The sequence below is a fragment of the Hyperolius riggenbachi genome, chromosome 5, assembly GCF_040937935.1.
Source record: "Hyperolius riggenbachi isolate aHypRig1 chromosome 5, aHypRig1.pri, whole genome shotgun sequence".
NCBI classification, from domain to species: domain Eukaryota; kingdom Metazoa; phylum Chordata; class Amphibia; order Anura; family Hyperoliidae; genus Hyperolius; species Hyperolius riggenbachi.
The window spans coordinates 187,154-210,419 of record NC_090650.1 but is presented as its reverse complement, the minus strand read 5'-3'; the positions used below and the strand labels follow the sequence as shown (position 1 = coordinate 210,419).

Genomic DNA, 23,266 nt, shown 5'->3' with positions numbered 1-23,266 from the left:
GGGGGGTCTGAGGGCAATCTGAGCATGTGGGCAGGTGATTGGGTGCCCGCAAGGGGCAGATTACGGTCTAATCTGATGGGTAACAGTGACAGGTGGTGATAGGGGGTGATTGATGGGTGATTGATGGGTAATTAGGGGGCAGATTAGGGACTAAAAAAAAAAAATAGCGTTGACAGGGAGTGATTGATGGGTGATTAGGGGGGTGATTGGGTGCAAACAATGGTCTGGGGGGTGGGCAGGGGGGGGGGGGGTCTGAGGGGTGCTGTGGGCGATCAGGGGGCAGGGGGGGGGAAATCAGTGTGCTTGGGTGCAGACTAGGGTGGCTGCAGCCTGCCCTGGTGGTCCCTCGGACACTGGGACCACCAGGGCAGGAGGCAGCCAGTATAATAGGCTTTGTATACATTACAAAGCCTATTATACATACGTGCAGCGGCGATCCGGGTGCTAGTAACCCGCCGGCGCTTCCGAACGGCCGGCGGGTTACAGCGAACGGTGGGCGGAGCCAGTCCCCGGCGGCTGATCGCGTCACGAATGCCGCGATCGCCGCATAGCCACTCCCGCAGCCGCCCCCGCCGATGGGCGTATTGCGGTCGTTTAGGCCTGGACTTTGCCGCCGCCCATCGGCTGGGGGCGGTCCTCAAGTGGTTAAGCTGCAGCTAATTTTGATGAATCTACCCCGATGACTTTGACTAAATTTTGCAGAGTAATCTTGGTCTGGAAAAATAAAATAAGCTTGTGTTCTCTTCAAAGTGATATTCACAATTCTATCTGTTTTTAGGGTCATTGGAAGAGGAGGCGGATCAGCGAAGAGAAAAATGTGAGTCTTTCATTTGTAAAGATGTCCTGAAATGAGTGTAATGATACACACAGTGTGATGGCGTACGGGACATGTAATGATATACACAGTGTGATGGCGTACGGGACATGTAATGATACACACAGTGTGATGGCATACGGGACATGTAATGATACACACAGTGTGATGGCGTACGGGACATGTAATGATACACACAGTGTGATGGCGTACGGGACATGTAATGATATACACAGTGTGATGGCGTACGGGACATGTAATGATACACATGTAATGATACACACAGTGTGATGGCGTACGGGACATGTAATGATACACACAGTGTGATGGCGTACGGGACATGTAATGATACACACAGTGTGATGGCGTACGGGACATGTAATGATACACACAGTGTGATGACGTACGGGGCATGTAATGATACACACAGTGTGATGGCGTACGGGGCATGTAATGATACACACAGTGTGATGGCGTACGGGGCATGTAATGATACACACAGTGTGATGGCGTACGGGACATGTAATGATACACACAGTGTGATGGCGTACGGGACATGTAATGATACACACAGTGTGATGGCGTACGGGACATGTAATGATACACACAGTGTGATGGCATACGGGACATGTAATGATACACACAGTGTGATGGCGTACGGGACATGTAATGATACACACAGTGTGATGGCGTACGGGACATGTAATGATACACACAGTGTGATGGCATACGGGACATGTAATGATACACACAGTGTGATGGCGTACGGGACATGTAATGATACACACAGTGTGATGGCGTACGGGACATGTAATGATACACACAGTGTGATGGCGTACGGGACATGTAATGATACACACAGTGTGATGGCGTACGGGACATGTAATGATACACACAGTGTGATGGCGTACGGGACATGTAATGATACACACAGTGTGATGGCGTACGGGACATGTAATGATACACACAGTGTGATGGCGTACGGGACATGTAATGATACACACAGTGTGATGGCGTACGGGACATGTAATGATACACACAGTGTGATGGCATACGGGACATGTAATGATACACACAGTGTGATGGCATACGGGACATGTAATGATACACACAGTGTGATGGCATACAGGACATGTAATGATACACACAGTGTGATGGCGTACGGGACATGTAATGATACACACAGTGTGATGGCATACGGGACATGTAATGATACACAGTGTGATGGCGTACGGGACATGTAATGATACCCACAGTGTGATGGCGTACGGGACATGTAATGATACACACAGTGTGATGGCGTACGGGACATGTAATGATACACACAGTGTGATGGCATACGGGACATGTAATGATACACACAGTGTGATGGCGTACGGGACATGTAATGATACACACAGTGTGATGGCGTACGGGACATGTAATGATACACACAGTGTGATGGCGTACGGGACATGTAATGATACACACAGTGTGATGGCGTACGGGACATGTAATGATACACACAGTGTGATGGCGTACGGGACATGTAATGATACACACAGTGTGATGGCGTACGGGACATGTAATGATACACACAGTGTGATGGCGTACGGGACATGTAATGATATACACAGTGTGATGGCGTACGGGACATGTAATGATACACACAGTGTGATGGCGTACGGGACATGTAATGATATACACAGTGTGATGGCGTACGGGACATGTAATGATACACACAGTGTGATGGCGTACGGGACATGTAATGATACACACAGTGTGATGGCGTACGGGACATGTAATGATATACACAGTGTGATGGCGTACGGGACATGTAATGATACACACAGTGTGATGGCGTACGGGACATGTAATGATACACACAGTGTGATGGCGTACGGGACATGTAATGATACACACAGTGTGATGGCATACAGGACATGTAATGATACACACAGTGTGATGGCGTACGGGACATGTAATGATACACACAGTGTGATGGCGTACGGGACATGTAATGATACACACAGTGTGATGGCGTACGGGACATGTAATGATACACACAGTGTGATGGCGTACGGGACATGTAATGATATACACAGTGTGATGGCGTACGGGACATGTAATGATACACACAGTGTGATGGCGTACGGGACATGTAATGATACACACAGTGTGATGGCATACAGGACATGTAATGATACACACAGTGTGATGGCGTACGGGACATGTAATGATACACACAGTGTGATGGCATACAGGACATGTAATGATACACACAGTGTGATGGCGTACGGGACATGTAATGATACACATGTAATGATACACACAGTGTGATGGCGTACGGGACATGTAATGATACACACAGTGTGATGGCGTACGGGACATGTAATGATACACACAGTGTGATGGCGTACGGGACATGTAATGATACACACAGTGTGATGGCATACAGGACATGTAATGATACACACAGTGTGATGGCGTACGGGACATGTAATGATACACACAGTGTGATGGCGTACGGGACATGTAATGATATACACAGTGTGATGGCGTACGGGACATGTAATGATATACACAGTGTGATGGCGTACGGGGCATGTAATGATACACACAGTGTGATAGCGTACGGGACATGGAAACTCTCTTGTGTAACTTTGTCAGTTCCTATATAAAATAGGTAACCAACTATGGAGAATATTAACTCAGTGAAGCGTTAGTTCTCCTCAGATGGGTTCTTCACCACAGTCATACCAACAATATATATTTAGTATCACTTATATCCACAAAGAAATAATAAGTCTTGGACCTAGAGCACTTTTTGTCTTAAAATAAATGTATTCTTGTAATTCTAAACATAGAACATACAAAGATTACATATAACAAGGTTACAATAAAAAGAGAAATTGTAACAATATTTAGCAGCATTTGTCAGCCATCAGGAGTACATAGATTATAAAGAGAGATGTACCCCCTCTTACAGCATATCTCAGCAATGTCTTATCTGAACATTGTCTTGTCCTATATTTATAGGCGACATCGCACCTATACGGGCCCGTTTCCACTTGTACGGTACGGTTTCAACAGGAAAATCACGGCAACAAATCTGCATGCGGTTGCGGTTTCGTTGGTGTTTCTATGCAGATTTTCCCGGTTTGCGCAACGCGATTTTAACCATGTCAATGTCGGCATGCATTGACATGGGTTTTTAAGCAAAAGCACATGCGGAAACGCTTGCGGTTTTCCTATTTAGTTACATTACCGACAAATTGTGTGCGGCGTGCAAATTCTGATAGGTCTGCCATGCAGATTCTTTTTCTGCACGACAAACTGCACAGAATCCCGCACAAGTGGAAACAGGCCCATCCACTTCTATTGCTTGTGCGAATCTGCATGCAGAAAACGCATGCAGATTCACTGTAGTGGAAACGGGCCCTACCAGGTTTCTCTCACTTGAGTTTCGGGGTGGTCACAAGAGACGGACATGTCTAGACACGCCTCATCCATGTCAGGGGGAGTGGCCTTGAATCAGAGCCAACTTGGAATATACAACTGCAGGTACACAAGTTGTATTCCTCACGGTCACAGTTGAGTGGATTAGTTCATTTAAAGTTCGCTCCACAGGTCACAAACAGGTCAAAGCTATACCAGTTTAACTGAAAGTCATACGGTTATTATAATTCACAGCACACCAGATATACTAGGATTATTAAACACTTACTGCACATGATATAATAATGCAAACGGTTACATGAGTCATATACCATAAGATATGCATATACCGTATATATTTCTCTAATTATAGTTCTTACACTACTTCAGTTTACCTAATAACAACCTGATAATAAAGATTAAATATGTTTGACAACCTCATGAGGAATCCACTGTGGTTACACGTTATGTCCGCTGTGTGTGTTAAAGCTAATGGGAACCGACCTAAAAAAAAATAGAAAAGTCAAATACTCACCTAAGGAGAGGGAAGGCTCTGTCCTAATGAGCCTCTCCTCTCCCAGTGCCCGGTCCCGCTCAGGATCCCCCGTAGCAGTATTCCACCGTTTCGGCCAAATACTGTCACTTCCGCCGCCGAGGAGAGGTTTCGGAAGTCTTCGGGAGCTCTCAGGCTCCGGAAGACGGGCCGCTGCATACTGCGCATGCGCGAGTGCCCCCTATGTCACACTTGCACGTGTCTATGATGCACTCGCGCGTGCGCAGTATGCAGCCGCTGGTCTTCGGGAGCCTGAGTGCTCCCGAAGACTTCCGAAGTCCCCGCGGCGGCGGATTTGACTGAAGGATCCACCGGCAGAGGAGAGGATAGGCTCGTTAGGACTCAGAACCTTCCCTCTCCTTAGGTGAGTATCTGACTTTTTTTATTTTAGGTGGGGTTACATTAGCTTTAAGCTAAGTACACACTTGTGATAAAAGTCTTTGGAAAATGAAAGATCACAGGCCAATTTTTCCACCTTCCATGTAGTATGAGAGCAATAATAATATCTACAGTCTATTCTATGAAGTGGAGTACACCCATCAGATAAATATCTTTGCAAGACGCTGTACACATGCAAAAGATCCGTTCCTGCAAAATGCATTCATAGTCTATGATATCTGCAGATCTCATACACACCTTGTTTAACAGACATTCATCTGCAGATCAGATCCACTAGGATGGATTTTCATATCTGCAGATGATTGTCAGATCTGCAGATGAACGTCCGGTAAACAAGGTGCGTATGAGATCTGCAGATATCATAGACTATGAATGCATTTTGCAGGAACAGATCTTTTGCAGATATTGATCTTTTTGCATGTGTACAGCATCTTGCAAACATATTTATCTGATGGGTGTACTCCGCTTCATAGAATAGACTGTGTAGGCATGGCTCTCATACTACATGGAAGGGGGTAAGATTTCTGTCTGATGGGGAGTGCAGCTCCATAGAATAGACTGTAGGTATGGCTCTCATACTACATGGAAGGGGGTAAGATTTCTGTCTGATGGGGAGTGCAGCTCCATAGAATAGACTGTGTAGGTATGGCTCTCATACTACATGGAAGGGGGTAAGATTTCTGTCTGATGGGGAGTGCAGCTCCATAGAATAGACTGTGTAGCTATGGCTCTCATACTACATGGAAGGGGGTAAGATTTCTGTCTGATTGGGAGTGCAGCTCCATAGAATAGACTGTGTAGGCATGGCTCTCATACTACATGGAAGGGGGTAAGATTTCTGTCTGATGGGGAGTGCAGCTCCATAGAATAGACTGTAGGTATGGCTCTCATACTACATGGAAGGGGGTAAGATTTCTGTCTGATGGGGAGTGCAGCTCCATAGAATAGACTGTGTAGGTGTGGCTCTCATATTACATGGAAGGGGGTAAGATCTCTGTCTGATGGGGAGTTCAGCTCCATAGAATAGACTGTGTAGGTGTGGCTCTCATACAACATGGAAGGGGGTAAGATCTCTGTCTGATGGGGAGTGCAGCTCCATAGAATAGACTGTAGGTGTGGCTCTCATACTACATGGAAGGGGGTAAGATTTCTGTCTGATGGGGAGTGCAGCTCCATAGAATAGACTGTGTAGGTGTGGCTCTCATACTACATGGAAGGGGGTAAGATTTCTGTCTGATGGGGAGTGCAGCTCCATAGAATAGACTGTGTAGGTGTGGCTCTCATACTACATGGAAGGGGGTAAGATTTCTGTCTGATGGGGAGTGCAGCTCCATAGAATAGACTGTGTAGGTGTGGCTCTCATACTACATGGAAGGGGGTAAGATTTCTGTCTGATGGGGAGTGCAGCTCCATAGAATAGACTGTAGGTATGGCTCTCATACTACATGGAAGGAGGTAAGATTTCTGTCTGATGGGGAGTTCAGCTCCATAGAATAGACTGTGTAGGTGTGGCTCTCATACTACATGGAAGGGGGTAAGATTTCTGTCTGATGGGGAGTGCAGCTCCATAGAATAGACTGTGTAGGTGTGGCTCTCATACTACATGGAAGGGGGTAAGATTTCTGTCTGATGGGGAGTGCAGCTCCATAGAATAGACTGTGTAGGTGTGGCTCTCATACTACATGGAAGGGGGTAAGATTTCTGTCTGATGGGGAGTGCAGCTCCATAGAATAGACTGTGTAGGTGTGGCTCTCATACTACATGGAAGGGGGTAAGATTTCTGTCTGATGGGGAGTGCAGCTCCATAGAATAGACTGTAGGTGTGGCTCTCATACTACATGGAAGGGGGTAAGATTTCTATCTAATGGGGAGTGCAGCTCCATAGAAAGACTGTGTAGGTGTGGCTCTCATACTACATGGAAGGGGGTAAGATTTCTGTCTGATGGGGAGTGCAGCTCCATAGAATAGACTGTGTAGGTGTGGCTCTCATACTACATGGAAGGGGGTAAGATTTCTGTCTGATGGGGAGTGCAGCTCCATAGAATAGACTGTAGGTGTGGCTCTCATACTACATGGAAGGGGGTAAGATTTCTATCTAATGGGGAGTGCAGCTCCATAGAAAGACTGTGTAGGTGTGGTTCTCATACTACATGGAAGGGGGTAAGATTTCTGTCTGATGGGGAGTGCAGCTCCATAGAATAGCCTGTGTAGGTGTGGCTCTCATACTACATGGAAGGGTGGTAAGATTTCTGTCTGATGGGGAGTGCAGCTCCATAGAATAGACTGTGTAGGTGTGGCTCCCATACTACATGGAAGGGGATAAGATTTCTGTCTGATGGGGAGTGCAGCTCCATAGAATAGACTGTGTAGGTGTGGCTCTCATACTACATGGAAGGGGGTAAGATCTCTGTCTGATGAGGAGTGCAGCTCCATAGAATAGACTGTGTAGGTGTGGCTCTCATACTATATGGAAGGGGGTAAGATTTCTGTCTGATGGGGAGTGCAGCTCCATAGAATAGACTGTGTAGGTGTGGCTCTCATACTACATGGAGGGGGGTAAGATTTCTGTCTGATGGGGAGTGCAGCTCCATAGAATAGACTGTGTAGGTATGGCTCTCATACTACATGGAAGGGGGTAAGATTTCTGTCTGATGGGGAGTGCAGCTCCATAGAATAGACTGTGTAGGTATGGCTCTCATACTACATGGAAGGGGGTAAGATTTCTATCTGATGGGGAGTGCAGCTCCATAGAATAGACTGTGTAGGTGTGGCTCTCATACTACATGGAAGGGGGTAAGATTTCTGTCTGATGGGGAGTGCAGCTCCATAGAATAGACTGTGTAGGTGTGGCTCTCATACTACATGGAAGGTGGTAAGATTTCTGTCTGATGGGGAGTGCAGCTCCATAGAATAGACTGTGTAGGTGTGGCTCTCATAATATATGGAAGGGGGTAAGATTTCTGTCTGATGGGGAGTGCAGCTCCATAGAATAGACTGTGTAGGTGTGGCTCTCATACTACATGGAGGGGGGTAAGATTTCTGTCTGATGGGGAGTGCAGCTCCATAGAATAGACTGTGTAGGTATGGCTCTCATACTACATGGAAGGGTGTAAGATTTCTATCTGATGGGGAGTGCAGCTCCATAGAATAGACTGTGTAGGTGTGGCTCTCATACTACATGGAAGGGGGTAAGATTTCTGTCTGATGGGGAGTGCAGCTCCATAGAATAGACTGTGTAGGTGTGGCTCTCATACTACATGGAAGGGGGTAAGATTTCTATCTGATGGGGAGTGCAGCTCCATAGAATAGACTGTGTAGGTGTGGCTCTCATACTACATGGAGGGGGGTAAGATTTCTGTCTGATGGGGAGTGCAGCTCCATAGAATAGACTGTGTAGGTATGGCTCTCATACTACATGGAAGGGGGTAAGATTTCTGTCTGATGGGGAGTGCAGCTCCATAGAATAGACTGTGTAGGTATGGCTCTCATACTACATGGAAGGGGGTAAGATTTCTGTCTGATGGGGAGTGCAGCTCCATAGAATAGACTGTGTAGGTATGGCTCTCATACTACATGGAAGGGTGTAAGATTTCTATCTGATGGGGAGTGCAACTCCATAGAATAGACTGTGTAGGTGTGGCTCTCATACTACATGGAAGGGGGTAAGATTTCTGTCTGATGGGGAGTGCAGCTCCATAGAATAGACTGTGTAGGTGTGGCTCTCATACTACATGGAGGGGGGTAAGATTTCTGTCTGATGGGGAGTGCAGCTCCATAGAATAGACTGTGTAGGTATGGCTCTCATACTACATGGAAAGGGGTAAGATTTCTGTCTGATGGGGAGTGCAGCTCCATAGAATAGACTGTGTAGGTATGGCTCTCATACTACATGGAAGGGGGTAAGATTTCTGTCTGATGGGGAGTGCAGCTCCATAGAATAGACTGTGTAGGTATGGCTCTCATACTACATGGAAGGGTGTAAGATTTCTATCTGATGGGGAGTGCAGCTCCATAGAATAGACTGTGTAGGTGTGGCTCTCATACTACATGGAAGGGTGTAAGATTTCTATCTGATGGGGAGTGCAGCTCCATAGAATAGACTGTGTAGGTGTGGCTCTCATACTACATGGAAGGGGGTAAGATTTCTGTCTGATGGGGAGTGCAGCTCCATAGAATAGACTGTGTAGGTGTGGCTCTCATACTACATGGAAGGGGGTAAGAGTTCTATCTGATGGGGAGTGCAGCTCCATAGAATAGACTGTGTAGAGTATGGCTCTCATACTACATGGAAGGGGGTAAGATTTCTGTCTGATGGGGAGTGCAGCTCCATAGAATAGACTGTGTAGGTGTGGCTCTCATACTACATGGAAGGGGGTAAGATTTCTGTCTGATGGGGAGTGCAGCTCCATAGAATAGACTGTGTAGGTGTGGCTCTCATACTACATGGAAGGGGGTAAGATTTCTGTCTGATGGGGAGTGCAGCTCCATAGAATAGACTGTGTAGGTGTGGCTCTCATACTACATGGAAGGGGGTAAGATTTCTGTCTGATGGGGAGTGCAGCTCCATAGAATAGACTGTGTAGGTGTGGCTCTCATACTACATGGAGGGGGGTAAGATTTCTGTCTGATGGGGAGTGCAGCTCCATAGAATAGACTGTGTAGGTGTGGCTCTCATACTACATGGAAGGGGGTAAGATTTCTGTCTGATGGGGAGTGCAGCTCCATAGAATAGACTGTGTAGGTGTGGCTCTCATACTACATGGAAGGGGGTAAGATTTCTATCTGATGGGGAGTGCAGCTCCATAGAATAGACTGTGTAGAGTATGGCTCTCATACTACATGGAAGGGGGTAAGATTTCTGTCTGATGGGGAGTGCAGCTCCATAGAATAGACTGTGTAGGTGTGGCTCTCATACTACATGGAAGGGGGTAAGATTTCTGTCTGATGGGGAGTGCAGCTCCATAGAATAGACTGTGTAGGTGTGGCTCTCATACTACATGGAAGGGGGTAAGATTTCTGTCTGATGGGGAGTGCAGCTCCATAGAATAGACTGTGTAGGTGTGGCTCTCATACTACATGGAAGGGGGTAAGATTTCTGTCTGATGGGGAGTGCAGCTCCATAGAATAGACTGTGTAGGTGTGGCTCTCATACTACATGGAGGGGGGTAAGATTTCTGTCTGATGGGGAGTGCAGCTCCATAGAATAGACTGTGTAGGTGTGGCTCTCATACTATATGGAAGGGGGTAAGATCTCTGTCTGATGAGGAGTGCAGCTCCATAGAATAGACTGTGTAGGTGTGGCTCTCATACTATATGGAAGGGGGTAAGATTTCTGTCTGATGGGGAGTGCAGCTCCATAGAATAGACTGTGTAGGTGTGGCTCTCATACTACATGGAGGGGGGTAAGATTTCTGTCTGATGGGGAGTGCAGCTCCATAGAATAGACTGTGTAGGTATGGCTCTCATACTACATGGAAGGGGGTAAGATTTCTGTCTGATGGGGAGTGCAGCTCCATAGAATAGACTGTGTAGGTATGGCTCTCATACTACATGGAAGGGGGTAAGATTTCTATCTGATGGGGAGTGCAGCTCCATAGAATAGACTGTGTAGGTGTGGCTCTCATACTACATGGAAGGGGGTAAGATTTCTGTCTGATGGGGAGTGCAGCTCCATAGAATAGACTGTGTAGGTGTGGCTCTCATACTACATGGAAGGTGGTAAGATTTCTGTCTGATGGGGAGTGCAGCTCCATAGAATAGACTGTGTAGGTGTGGCTCTCATACTATATGGAAGGGGGTAAGATTTCTGTCTGATGGGGAGTGCAGCTCCATAGAATAGACTGTGTAGGTGTGGCTCTCATACTACATGGAGGGGGGTAAGATTTCTGTCTGATGGGGAGTGCAGCTCCATAGAATAGACTGTGTAGGTATGGCTCTCATACTACATGGAAGGGTGTAAGATTTCTATCTGATGGGGAGTGCAGCTCCATAGAATAGACTGTGTAGGTGTGGCTCTCATACTACATGGAAGGGGGTAAGATTTCTGTCTGATGGGGAGTGCAGCTCCATAGAATAGACTGTGTAGGTGTGGCTCTCATACTACATGGAAGGGGGTAAGATTTCTATCTGATGGGGAGTGCAGCTCCATAGAATAGACTGTGTAGGTGTGGCTCTCATACTACATGGAGGGGGGTAAGATTTCTGTCTGATGGGGAGTGCAGCTCCATAGAATAGACTGTGTAGGTATGGCTCTCATACTACATGGAAGGGGGTAAGATTTCTGTCTGATGGGGAGTGCAGCTCCATAGAATAGACTGTGTAGGTATGGCTCTCATACTACATGGAAGGGGGTAAGATTTCTGTCTGATGGGGAGTGCAGCTCCATAGAATAGACTGTGTAGGTATGGCTCTCATACTACATGGAAGGGTGTAAGATTTCTATCTGATGGGGAGTGCAACTCCATAGAATAGACTGTGTAGGTGTGGCTCTCATACTACATGGAAGGGGGTAAGATTTCTGTCTGATGGGGAGTGCAGCTCCATAGAATAGACTGTGTAGGTGTGGCTCTCATACTACATGGAGGGGGGTAAGATTTCTGTCTGATGGGGAGTGCAGCTCCATAGAATAGACTGTGTAGGTATGGCTCTCATACTACATGGAAGGGGGTAAGATTTCTGTCTGATGGGGAGTGCAGCTCCATAGAATAGACTGTGTAGGTATGGCTCTCATACTACATGGAAGGGGGTAAGATTTCTGTCTGATGGGGAGTGCAGCTCCATAGAATAGACTGTGTAGGTATGGCTCTCATACTACATGGAAGGGTGTAAGATTTCTATCTGATGGGGAGTGCAGCTCCATAGAATAGACTGTGTAGGTGTGGCTCTCATACTACATGGAAGGGTGTAAGATTTCTATCTGATGGGGAGTGCAGCTCCATAGAATAGACTGTGTAGGTGTGGCTCTCATACTACATGGAAGGGGGTAAGATTTCTGTCTGATGGGGAGTGCAGCTCCATAGAATAGACTGTGTAGGTGTGGCTCTCATACTACATGGAAGGGGGTAAGAGTTCTATCTGATGGGGAGTGCAGCTCCATAGAATAGACTGTGTAGAGTATGGCTCTCATACTACATGGAAGGGGGTAAGATTTCTGTCTGATGGGGAGTGCAGCTCCATAGAATAGACTGTGTAGGTGTGGCTCTCATACTACATGGAAGGGGGTAAGATTTCTGTCTGATGGGGAGTGCAGCTCCATAGAATAGACTGTGTAGGTGTGGCTCTCATACTACATGGAAGGGGGTAAGATTTCTGTCTGATGGGGAGTGCAGCTCCATAGAATAGACTGTGTAGGTGTGGCTCTCATACTACATGGAAGGGGGTAAGATTTCTGTCTGATGGGGAGTGCAGCTCCATAGAATAGACTGTGTAGGTGTGGCTCTCATACTACATGGAGGGGGGTAAGATTTCTGTCTGATGGGGAGTGCAGCTCCATAGAATAGACTGTGTAGGTGTGGCTCTCATACTACATGGAGGGGGGTAAGATTTCTGTCTGATGGGGAGTGCAGCTCCATAGAATAGACTGTGTAGGTGTGGCTCTCATACTACATGGAAGGGTGTAAGATTTCTATCTGATGGGGAGTGCAGCTCCATAGAATAGACTGTGTAGGTGTGGCTCTCATACTACATGGAAGGGGGTAAGATTTCTGTCTGATGGGGAGTGCAGCTCCATAGAATAGACTGTGTAGGTGTGGCTCTCATACTACATGGAAGGGGGTAAGATTTCTATCTGATGGGGAGTGCAGCTCCATAGAATAGACTGTGTAGGTGTGGCTCTCATACTACATGGAGGGGGGTAAGATTTCTGTCTGATGGGGAGTGCAGCTCCATAGAATAGACTGTGTAGGTATGGCTCTCATACTACATGGAAGGGGGTAAGATTTCTGTCTGATGGGGAGTGCAGCTCCATAGAATAGACTGTGTAGGTATGGCTCTCATACTACATGGAAGGGTGTAAGATTTCTATCTGATGGGGAGTGCAGCTCCATAGAATAGACTGTGTAGGTGTGGCTCTCATAGTACATGGAGGGGGGTAAGATTTCTGTCTGATGGGGAGTGCAGCTCCATAGAATAGACTGTGTAGGTGTGGCTCTCATACTACATGGAGGGGGGTAAGATTTCTGTCTGATGGGGAGTGCAGCTCCATAGAATAGACTGTGTTGGTATGGCTCTCATACTACATGGAAGGGGGTAAGATTTCTGTCTGATGGGGAGTGCAGCTCCATAGAATAGACTGTGTAGGTATGGCTCTCATACTACATGGAAGGGTGTAAGATTTCTATCTGATGGGGAGTGCAGCTCCATAGAATAGACTGTGTAGGTGTGGCTCTCATACTACATGGAAGGGGGTAAGATTTCTGTCTGATGGGGAGTGCAGCTCCATAGAATAGACTGTGTAGGTGTGGCTCTCATACTACATGGAAGGGGGTAAGATTTCTATCTGATGGGGAGTGCAGCTCCATAGAATAGACTGTGTAGAGTATGGCTCTCATACTACATGGAAGGGGGTAAGAGTTCTGTCTGATGGGGAGTGCAGCTCCATAGAATAGACTGTGTAGGTATGGCTCTCATACTACATGGAAGGGGGTAAGATTTCTGTCTGATGGGGAGTGCAGCTCCATAGAATAGACTGTGTAGGTATGGCTCTCATACTACATGGAGGGGGGTAAGATTTCTGTCTGATGGGGAGTGCAGCTCCATAGAATAGACTGTGTAGGTGTGGCTCTCATACTACATGGAGGGGGGTAAGATTTCTGTCTGATGGGGAGTGCAGCTCCATAGAATAGACTGTGTAGGTGTGGCTCTCATACTACATGGAAGGGGGTAAGATTTCTGTCTGATGGGGAGTGCAGCTCCATAGAATAGACTGTGTAGGTATGGCTCTCATACTACATGGAGGGGGGTAAGATTTCTGTCTGATGGGGAGTGCAGCTCCATAGAATAGACTGTGTAGGTGTGGCTCTCATACTACATGGAGGGGGGTAAGATTTCTGTCTGATGGGGAGTGCAGCTCCATAGAATAGACTGTGTAGGTATGGCTCTCATACTACATGGAAGGGGGTAAGATTTCTGTCTGATGGGGAGTGCAGCTCCATAGAATAGACTGTGTAGGTATGGCTCTCATACTACATGGAAGGGGGTAAGATTTCTGTCTGATGGGGAGTGCAGCTCCATAGAATAGACTGTGTAGGTATGGCTCTCATACTACATGGAAGGGGGTAAGATTTCTATCTGATGGGGAGTGCAGCTCCATAGAATAGACTGTGTAGGTGTGGCTCTCATACTACATGGAAGGGGGTAAGATTTCTGTCTGATGGGGAGTGCAGCTCCATAGAATAGACTGTGTAGGTGTGGCTCTCATACTACATGGAAGGGGGTAAGATTTCTATCTGATGGGGAGTGCAGCTCCATAGAATAGACTGTGTAGGTGTGGCTCTCATACTACATGGAAGGGGGTAAGATTTCTGTCTGATGGGGAGTGCAGCTCCATAGAATAGACTGTGTAGGTATGGCTCTCATACTACATGGAAGGGGGTAAGATTTCTGTCTGATGGGGAGTGCAGCTCCATAGAATAGACTGTGTAGGTATGGCTCTCATACTACATGGAAGGAGGTAAGATTTCTGTCTGAGGGGGAGTGCAGCTCCATAGAATAGACTGTGTAGGTGTGGCTCTCATACTACATGGAAGGGGGTAAGATTTCTGTCTGAGGGGGAGTGCAGCTCCATAGAATAGACTGTGTAGGTGTGGCTCTCATACTACATGGAAGGGGGTAAGATCTGTCTGATGGGGAGTGCAGCTCCATAGAAAAGACTGTGAAGGTATGGCTCTCATACTACATGGAAGGGGGTAAGATTTCTGTCTGATGGGGAGTGCAGCTCCATAGAATAGACTGTGTAGGTGTGGCTCTCATACTACATGGAAGGGGGTAAGATTTCTGTCTGATGGGGAGTTCAGCTCCATAGAATAGACTGTGTAGGTGTGGCTCTCATACTACATGAAAGGGGGTAAGATTTCTGTCTGATGGGGAGTGCAGCTCCATAGAATAGACTATGTAGGTGTGGCTCTCATACTACATGGAAGGGGGTAAGATTTCTATCTGATGGGGAGTGCAGCTCCATAGAATAGACTGTATAGGTGTGGCTCTCATACTACATGGAAGGGGGTAAGATTTCTGTCTGATGGGGAGTGCAGCTCCATAGAATAGACTGTGTAGGTGTGGCTCTCATACTACATGGAAGGGGGTAAGATTTCTGTCTGATGGGGAGTGCAGCTCCATAGAATAGACTGTGTAGGTATGGCTCTCATACTACATGGAAGGGGGTAAGATTTCTGTCTGATGGGGAGTGCAGCTCCATAGAATAGACTGTGTAGGTGTGGCTCTCATACTACATGGAAGGTGGTAAGATTTCTGTCTGATGGGGAGTGCAGCTCCATAGAATAGACTGTGTAGGTATGGCTCTCATACTACATGGAAGGGGGTAAGATTTCTGTCTGATGGGGAGTGCAGCTCCATAGAATAGACTGTGTAGGTATGGCTCTCATACTACATGGAAGGAGGTAAGATTTCTGTCTGAGGGGGAGTGCAGCTCCATAGAATAGACTGTGTAGGTGTGGCTCTCATACTACATGGAAGGGGGTAAGATTTCTGTCTGAGGGGGAGTGCAGCTCCATAGAATAGACTGTGTAGGTGTGGCTCTCATACTACATGGAAGGGGGTAAGATCTGTCTGATGGGGAGTGCAGCTCCATAGAAAAGACTGTGAAGGTATGGCTCTCATACTACATGGAAGGGGGTAAGATTTCTGTCTGATGGGGAGTGCAGCTCCATAGAATAGACTGTGTAGGTGTGGCTCTCATACTACATGAAAGGGGGTAAGATTTCTGTCTGATGGGGAGTGCAGCTCCATAGAATAGACTGTGTAGGTGTGGCTCTCATACTACATGGAAGGGGGTAAGATTTCTATCTGATGGGGAGTGCAGCTCCATAGAATAGACTGTATAGGTGTGGCTCTCATACTACATGGAAGGGGGTAAGATTTCTGTCTGATGGGGAGTGCAGCTCCATAGAATAGACTGTGTAGGTGTGGCTCCCATACTACATGGAAGGGGGTAAGATTTCTGTCTGATGGGGAGTGCAGCTCCATAGAATAGACTGTGTAGGTATGGTTCTCATACTACATGGAAGGGGGTAAGATTTCTGTCTGATGGGGAGTGCAGCTCCATAGAATAGACTGTGTAGGTATGGCTCTCATACTACATGGAAGGGGGTAAGATCTCTGTCTGATGGGGAGTGCAGCTCCATAGAATAGACTGTGTAGGTGTGGCTCTCATACTACATGGAAGGGGGTAAGATGTCTGTCTGATGGGGAGTGCAGCTCCATAGAATAGACTGTGTAGGTGTGGCTCTCATACTACATGGAAGGGGGTAAGATTTCTGTCTGAGGGGGAGTGCAGCTCCATAGAATAGACTGTGTAGGTGTGGCTCTCATACTACATGGAAGGGGGTAAGATCTGTCTGATGGGGAGTGCAGCTCCATAGAAAAGACTGTGAAGGTATGGCTCTCATACTACATGGAAGGGGGTAAGATTTCTGTCTGATGGGGAGTGCAGCTCCATAGAATAGACTGTGTAGGTGTGGCTCTCATACTACATGGAAGGGGGTAAGATTTCTGTCTGATGGGGAGTTCAGCTCCATAGAATAGACTGTGTAGGTGTGGCTCTCATACTACATGAAAGGGGGTAAGATTTCTGTCTGATGGGGAGTGCAGCTCCATAGAATAGACTGTGTAGGTGTGGCTCTCATACTACATGGAAGGGGGTAAGATTTCTATCTGATGGGGAGTGCAGCTCCATAGAATAGACTGTGTAGGTGTGGCTCTCATACTACATGGAAGGGGGTAAGATTTCTGTCTGATGGGGAGTGCAGCTCCATAGAATAGACTGTGTAGGTGTGGCTCTCATACTACATGGAAGGGGGTAAGATTTCTGTCTGATGGGGAGTGCAGCTCCATAGAATAGACTGTGTAGGTGTGGCTCTCATACTGCATGGAAGGGGGTAAGATTTCTGTCTGATGGGGAGTGCAGCTCCATAGAATAGACTGTGTAGGTGTGGCTCTCATACTACATGGAAGGGGGTAAGATCTCTGTCTGATGGGGAGTGCAGCTCCATAGAATAGACTGTGTAGGTATGGCTCTCGTACTACATGGAAGGGGGTAAGATTTCTGTCTGATGGGGAGCTCAGCTCCATAGAATAGACTGTGTAGAGTATGGCTCTCATACTACATGGAAGGGGGTAAGATTTCTGCCTGATGGGGAGTGCAGCTCCATAGAATAGACTGTGTAGGTGTGGCTCTCATACAACATGGAAGGGGGTAAGATTTCTGTCTGATGGGGAGTGCAGCTCCATAGAATAGACTGTGTAGGTATGGCTCTCATACTACATGGAAGGGGGTAAGATTTCTGTCTGATGGGGAGTGCAGCTCCATAGAATAGACTGTGTAGGTGTGGCTCTCATACTACATGGAGGGGGGTAAGATTTCTGTCTGATGGGGAATGCAGCTCCATAGAATAGACTGTGTAGGTGTGGCTCTCATACAACATGGAAGGGGGTAAGATTTCTGTCTGATGGGGAGTGCAGCTCCATAGAATAGACTGTGTAGGTATGGCTCTCATACTACATGGAAGGGGGTAAGATTTCTGTCTGATGGGGAGTGCAGCTCCATAGAATAGACTGTGTAGGTATGGCTCTCATACTACATGGAAGGGGGTAAGATTTCTGCCTGATGGGGAGTGCAGCTCCATAGAATAGACTGTGTAGGTGTGGCTCTCATACTACATGGAAGGGGGTAAGATTTCTGTCTGATGGGGAGTGCAGCTCCATAGAATAGACTGTGTAGGTATGGCTCTCATACTACATGGAAGGGGGTAAGATTTCTGTCTGATGGGGAGTGCAGCTCCATAGAATAGACTGTGTAGGTATGGCTCTCATACTACATGGAAGGGGGTAAGATCTCTGTCTGATGGGGAGTGCAGCTCCATAGAATAGACTGTGTAGGTATGGCTCTCATACTACATGGAAGGGGGTAAGATTTCTGTCTGATGGGGAGTGCAGCTCCATAGAATAGACTGTGTAGGTGTGGCTCTCATACTACATGGAAGGGTGGTAAGATTTCTGTCTGATGGGGAGTGCAGCTCCATAGAATAGACTGTGAAGGTATGGCTCTCATACAACATGGAAGGGGGTAAGATTTCTGTCTGATGGGGAGTGCAGCTCCATAGAATAGACTGTGTAGGTATGGCTCTCATACTACATGGAAGGGGGTAAGATTTCTGTCTGATGGGGAGTGCAGCTCCATAGAATAGACTGTGTAGGTGTGGCTCTCATACTACATGGAAGGGGGTAAGATTTCTGTCTGATGGGGAGTGCAGCTCCATAGAATAGACTGTGTAGGTATGGCTCTCATACTACATGGAAGGGGGTAAGATTTCTGTCTGATGGGGAGTGCAGCTCCATAGAATAGACTGTGTAGGTATGGCTCTCATACTACATGGAAGGGGGTAAGATCTCTGTCTGATGGGGAGTGCAGCTCCATAGAATAGACTGTGTAGGTATGGCTCTCATACTACATGGAAGGGGGTAAGATCTCTGTCTGATGGGGAGTGCAGCTCCATAGAATAGACTGTGTAGGTATGGCTCTCATACTACATGGAAGGGGGTAAGATTTCTGTCTGATGGGGAGTGCAGCTCCATAGAATAGACTGTGTAGGTGTGGCTCTCATACTACATGGAAGGGTGGTAAGATTTCTGTCTGATGGGGAGTGCAGCTCCATAGAATAGACTGTGTAGGTATGGCTCTCATACTACATGGAAGGGGGTAAGATCTCTATCTGATGGGGAGTGCAGCTCCATAGAATAGACTGTGTAGGTGTGGCTCTCATACTACATGGAAGGGGGTAAGATTTCTGTCTGATGAGGAGTGCAGCTCCATAGAATAGACTGTGTAGGTGTGGCTCTCATACTACATGGAAGGGGGTAAGATTTCTATCTGATGGGGAGTGCAGCTCCATAGAATAGACTGTGTAGGTGTGGCTCTCATACTACATGGAAGGGGGTAAGATCTCTGTCTGATGGGGAGTGCAGCTCCATAGAATAGACTGTGTAGGTGTGGCTCTCATACTACATGGAAGGGGGTCAGATTTCTGTCTGATGGGGAGTGCAGCTCCATAGAATAGACTGGGAAGGTGTGGCTCTCGTACTACATGGAAGGGGGTAAAATTGGTCTGTGATCTTTTATTTTCCAAAGACTTTTATCTCAAGTGTGTTCTATAACAAGTAACTTGTCTATATATCTTATCTAAAGTTTAGATAGTTTACACAGCATATCTAGCTGCAAAAGTTTAAAAAGTGTATGAGTATTTATTCGTGTGATACAATGGAGGCAGCCATGTTCTTTTTGTCATATTGTCACAGGCTAAGAGCTGGAGATGGTATCAGATTTCTTGTGTGTAAATTCAGTCCCCTCTCCTCCTCCCTCCTCCCCTCTGCCTTTGAAATCAATGGCTAGTAACACCTCCCCCTCCTCCTGCCCAGACTGAACTCCTGTAAGCCCTTGCTATTGTCTGAAAGTGCCTTGGCACTCTGAGGGCTGTGGGCGTGGCTTTTTTAGTTTATAGGGAATTAAACTATTAAAACAAAAACAAAAAAGTATTTGGCTTGAGGAATGCCCTATAAACTATAGGAAAGGAACACAATTATGCATTGAGTAAAAGTTCATCTCGGATCCACTTTAATGACAAGCTGACCTATAAAAAAAACGTCCTGCAAGAGCCTCTTAATGGCTCCAGGACGATTTTTATAAGTCAGACAGTCCTGCTGCCGCTGCTGTGCGTGAAAATAGTGAAGAAAAAAACAACCAAAAAAAACACCTTTATTTCCAAATGATGTCTTGTTACCATACTTTGTGCTAGGAGGGACATCATTAACATCTTGTGATAACCAGGACAAATAGGCAGATAAAATGTGTGGGTTTTATGTACAGTAGCAGTGCTTATACTACAACTATAGGGGATAAAATTGGAGAAATAGTGTATTTTTTCATTTTTTCCTTGTTTTTCCGTTTAAAATGCATAGAAAATAAAGTAATTACTGAAAACAAATATCAACCCCAAAAAGCCCAATTGGGGGTGAAAAAAACAAGATATAGATCATTTCATTGTGATTAGTAGTGATTAAAGCGGTCTAACACCCAGCAGTACAACTTTGCTTTAAAAGATTGCTTACAGCTTAGAAACTAGAATGCCAGATTTTTTTCCTAGCAGAAATTCACTGAATGGGTTAAACATGACATTTTAGTGCTGCATTTAGCTAGAAATCCGCATCCGTGCTTAGCTTTAAGCCGCATCTACACGCGTAGATGCGGCCGCGATGCTCCTTATCAATCGATTGATAAGATCCAACAGGACGGATCTCCGCACCGCCGATTCCCTGCTCGCTCCCCGCGAGGGGACAATGGCAGGGAATCGAGCGGAAGATAAGCGGGGACGAGCGGGGAATCGAATGCGGCGGGCACGCGCGTGTACGCGGAAGAGGCGATCCGGCGGCTAATCGAGCAGCCGGATGGCAGCCTCATCTACGCGTGTAGATAAGGCTTAAGTTACAAATGTATCTTTGTTTGGAATGCAAATAGACCTCTGAAAAGCCTGTCTGGGAAGCACTCTTTGTTCTCTCAGAGAGGTGTTAGTTTATTACATTGTAAATAGATACATTTGTAACTAAACCTCAGCACAGAGGAGGATTTCTAGCTAAATGCAGCACTAAAATGTCATGTTTAATCCATTCAGTGAATTTCTGCTAGAAAAAAAAATCTGGCATAATAGTTTCTAAGCTGTAAGCAATCTTTTAAAGCAAAGTTGAAATGCTGGGTGTTAGACCACTTTAAGCTATTGGCAAATGAAAGGTATGAGCACTGAAAGGTGAAAATCGCTCTTGTCCGTTAAGGTAAAAACCGCTCTTGGGGTGAAGTGGTTAAAGAGAACCAGAGGCAGATTTGGAACCCTGGTCTCCAGTCTCTATTGTCTGGCATGGGTCCAGGCCACTCTGGTTTCCAGTCTCTATTATCTGGCATGGGTCTAGGCCACTATAGTCTCCAGTCTCTATTGTCCAGCATGGTCCAGGCCACCCTGGTCTCCAGTCTCTATTGTTAAGCATGATCCAGGTCTCCAATCTCTATTGTCTGGCATCATCCAGGCTACTCAGGTCTCCAGTCTCTATTGTCTGGCATCATCCAGGCCACTCTGGTCTCCAGTCTCTATTATCTGGCATGGGTCCAGGCCACTATAGTCTCCAGTCTCTATTGTCCAGCATGGTCCAGGCCACCCTGGTCTCCAGTCTCTATTGTTAAGCATGATCCAGGTCTCCAATCTCTATTGTCTGGCATGGTCCAGGCCACTCAGGTCTCCAGTCTCTATTGTCTGGCATCATCCAGGCCACTCAGGTCTCCAGTCTCTATTGTCTGGCATGGGTCCAAGCCACTCGGGTCTCTAGTCTCTATTGTCTGGCATCATCCAGGCCTCCAGTCTCTATTGTCTGGCATGGGTCCAGGCCACTCAGGTCTCCAGTCTCTATTGTCTGGCATCATCCAGGCCACTCACGTCTCCAGTCTCTATTGTCTGGCATCATCCAGGCCACTCAGGTCTCCAGTCTCTATTGTCTGGCATCATCCAGGCCACTCAGGTCTCCAGTCTCTATTGTCTGGCATCGTCCAGGCCACTCAGGTCTCCAGTCTAGGGACCGTTCTCTATTAAAAAGCTTCCTTTATTTTTCAGGAAAAGTCGAAGAAGAAAAAGAAGCCTAAGAAACACCGAAAGAAGAAGAAGAAGAAATCTGTCACCAGCAGCTCTGATTCAGAATAACAAAGCCCCCTCCCCCACCCTATCAGCTCCTCCCCACCCTCCCTTAACCCTCCCCCCATGCAGCCTCCTCCTCCCCCACTCCATATCCGACTCCTCCCCCCCCCATCTCCCCCCCCCCACCCAGTCTCCTCCCCCCACCACCCTCCCCCCACCCCGAATCCTCCTCCCCACCCTTCCCCACTCCATCTCCGACTCCTCCCTTCACCCCATCTCCTCCTCCACACCCTCCCTTAACTCTCTCCCATTCAGTCTCCTCCCCCCACTTCACCTCCGACTCCTCCCCCCACCCCGTCTCCAACTCCTCCCCCCACCCCATCGCCTCATCCTCCTCACCCTGTCTCCTCCCTCCACCACCCTCCCCCCACCCCATCTCTTCCTCCCCACCCTCCCTTAACTCTCCCCCCATTCAGCCTCCTCCCCTACTCCATCTCCGACTCCTCCCCCCACCCCATCTTCTCCTCCCCCCCACCCCGACTCCTCCCTCCACCACCCTCCTTCCACCCTGTCTCCTCCCCACCCTCCCTTAACTCTCCCCCCCAATCAGTCTCCTATCCCCAATCCTCAAGCTGTGAAATCATGCCACAGTCACTTGTCTTCTGTAATGTACATAGCCTGGCAGCATGCACAGGGGCCCCTCTGTACAGCCGTGTCAGTCACTCCTGTAATGTACATAGCCAGGCAGCATGCACTGGGGACCCTCTGTACAGCCATGTCACTAACTCCTGTAATGTACATAGCCAGGCAGCATGCACAGGGGCACCTCTGTACAGCCATGTCACTAACTCCTGTAATGTACATAGCCAGGCAGCATGCACAGGGGCCCCCCTGTACAGCCGTGTCAGTCACTTCTGTAATGTACATAGCCAGGCAGCATGCACAGGGGCCCCTCTGTACAGCCGTGTCAGTCACTCCTGTAATGTACATAGCCAGGCAGCATGCACAGGGGCCCTTCTGTACAGCCGTGTCAGTCACTCCTGTAATGTACATAGCCAGGCAGCATGCACAGGGGCCTCTCTGTACAGCCATGTCAGTTACTCCTGTAATGTACATAGCCAGGCAGCATGCACAGGGGCCTCTCTGTACAGCCTTATCACTAACTCCTGTAATGTACAT

The 23,266-nt window shown here is 47.3% G+C and overlaps 1 protein-coding gene across 1 annotated transcript in view; it reads left to right on the top strand.

Moving 5' to 3' along the window:
• Positions 1–22,465, top strand: part of FAM133B (family with sequence similarity 133 member B) — a 156,106-nt gene extending 133,641 nt beyond the window's left edge. The window contains exons 10-11 of the mRNA XM_068235019.1: positions 779–817; positions 22,067–22,465. Of these exons, the coding sequence (XP_068091120.1) occupies positions 779–817; positions 22,067–22,153 (126 nt within the window). The 3' untranslated portion in view covers positions 22,154–22,465. The remainder of the gene's footprint in view (positions 1–778; positions 818–22,066) is intronic.
• Positions 22,466–23,266: the final 801 nt, after the last annotated feature.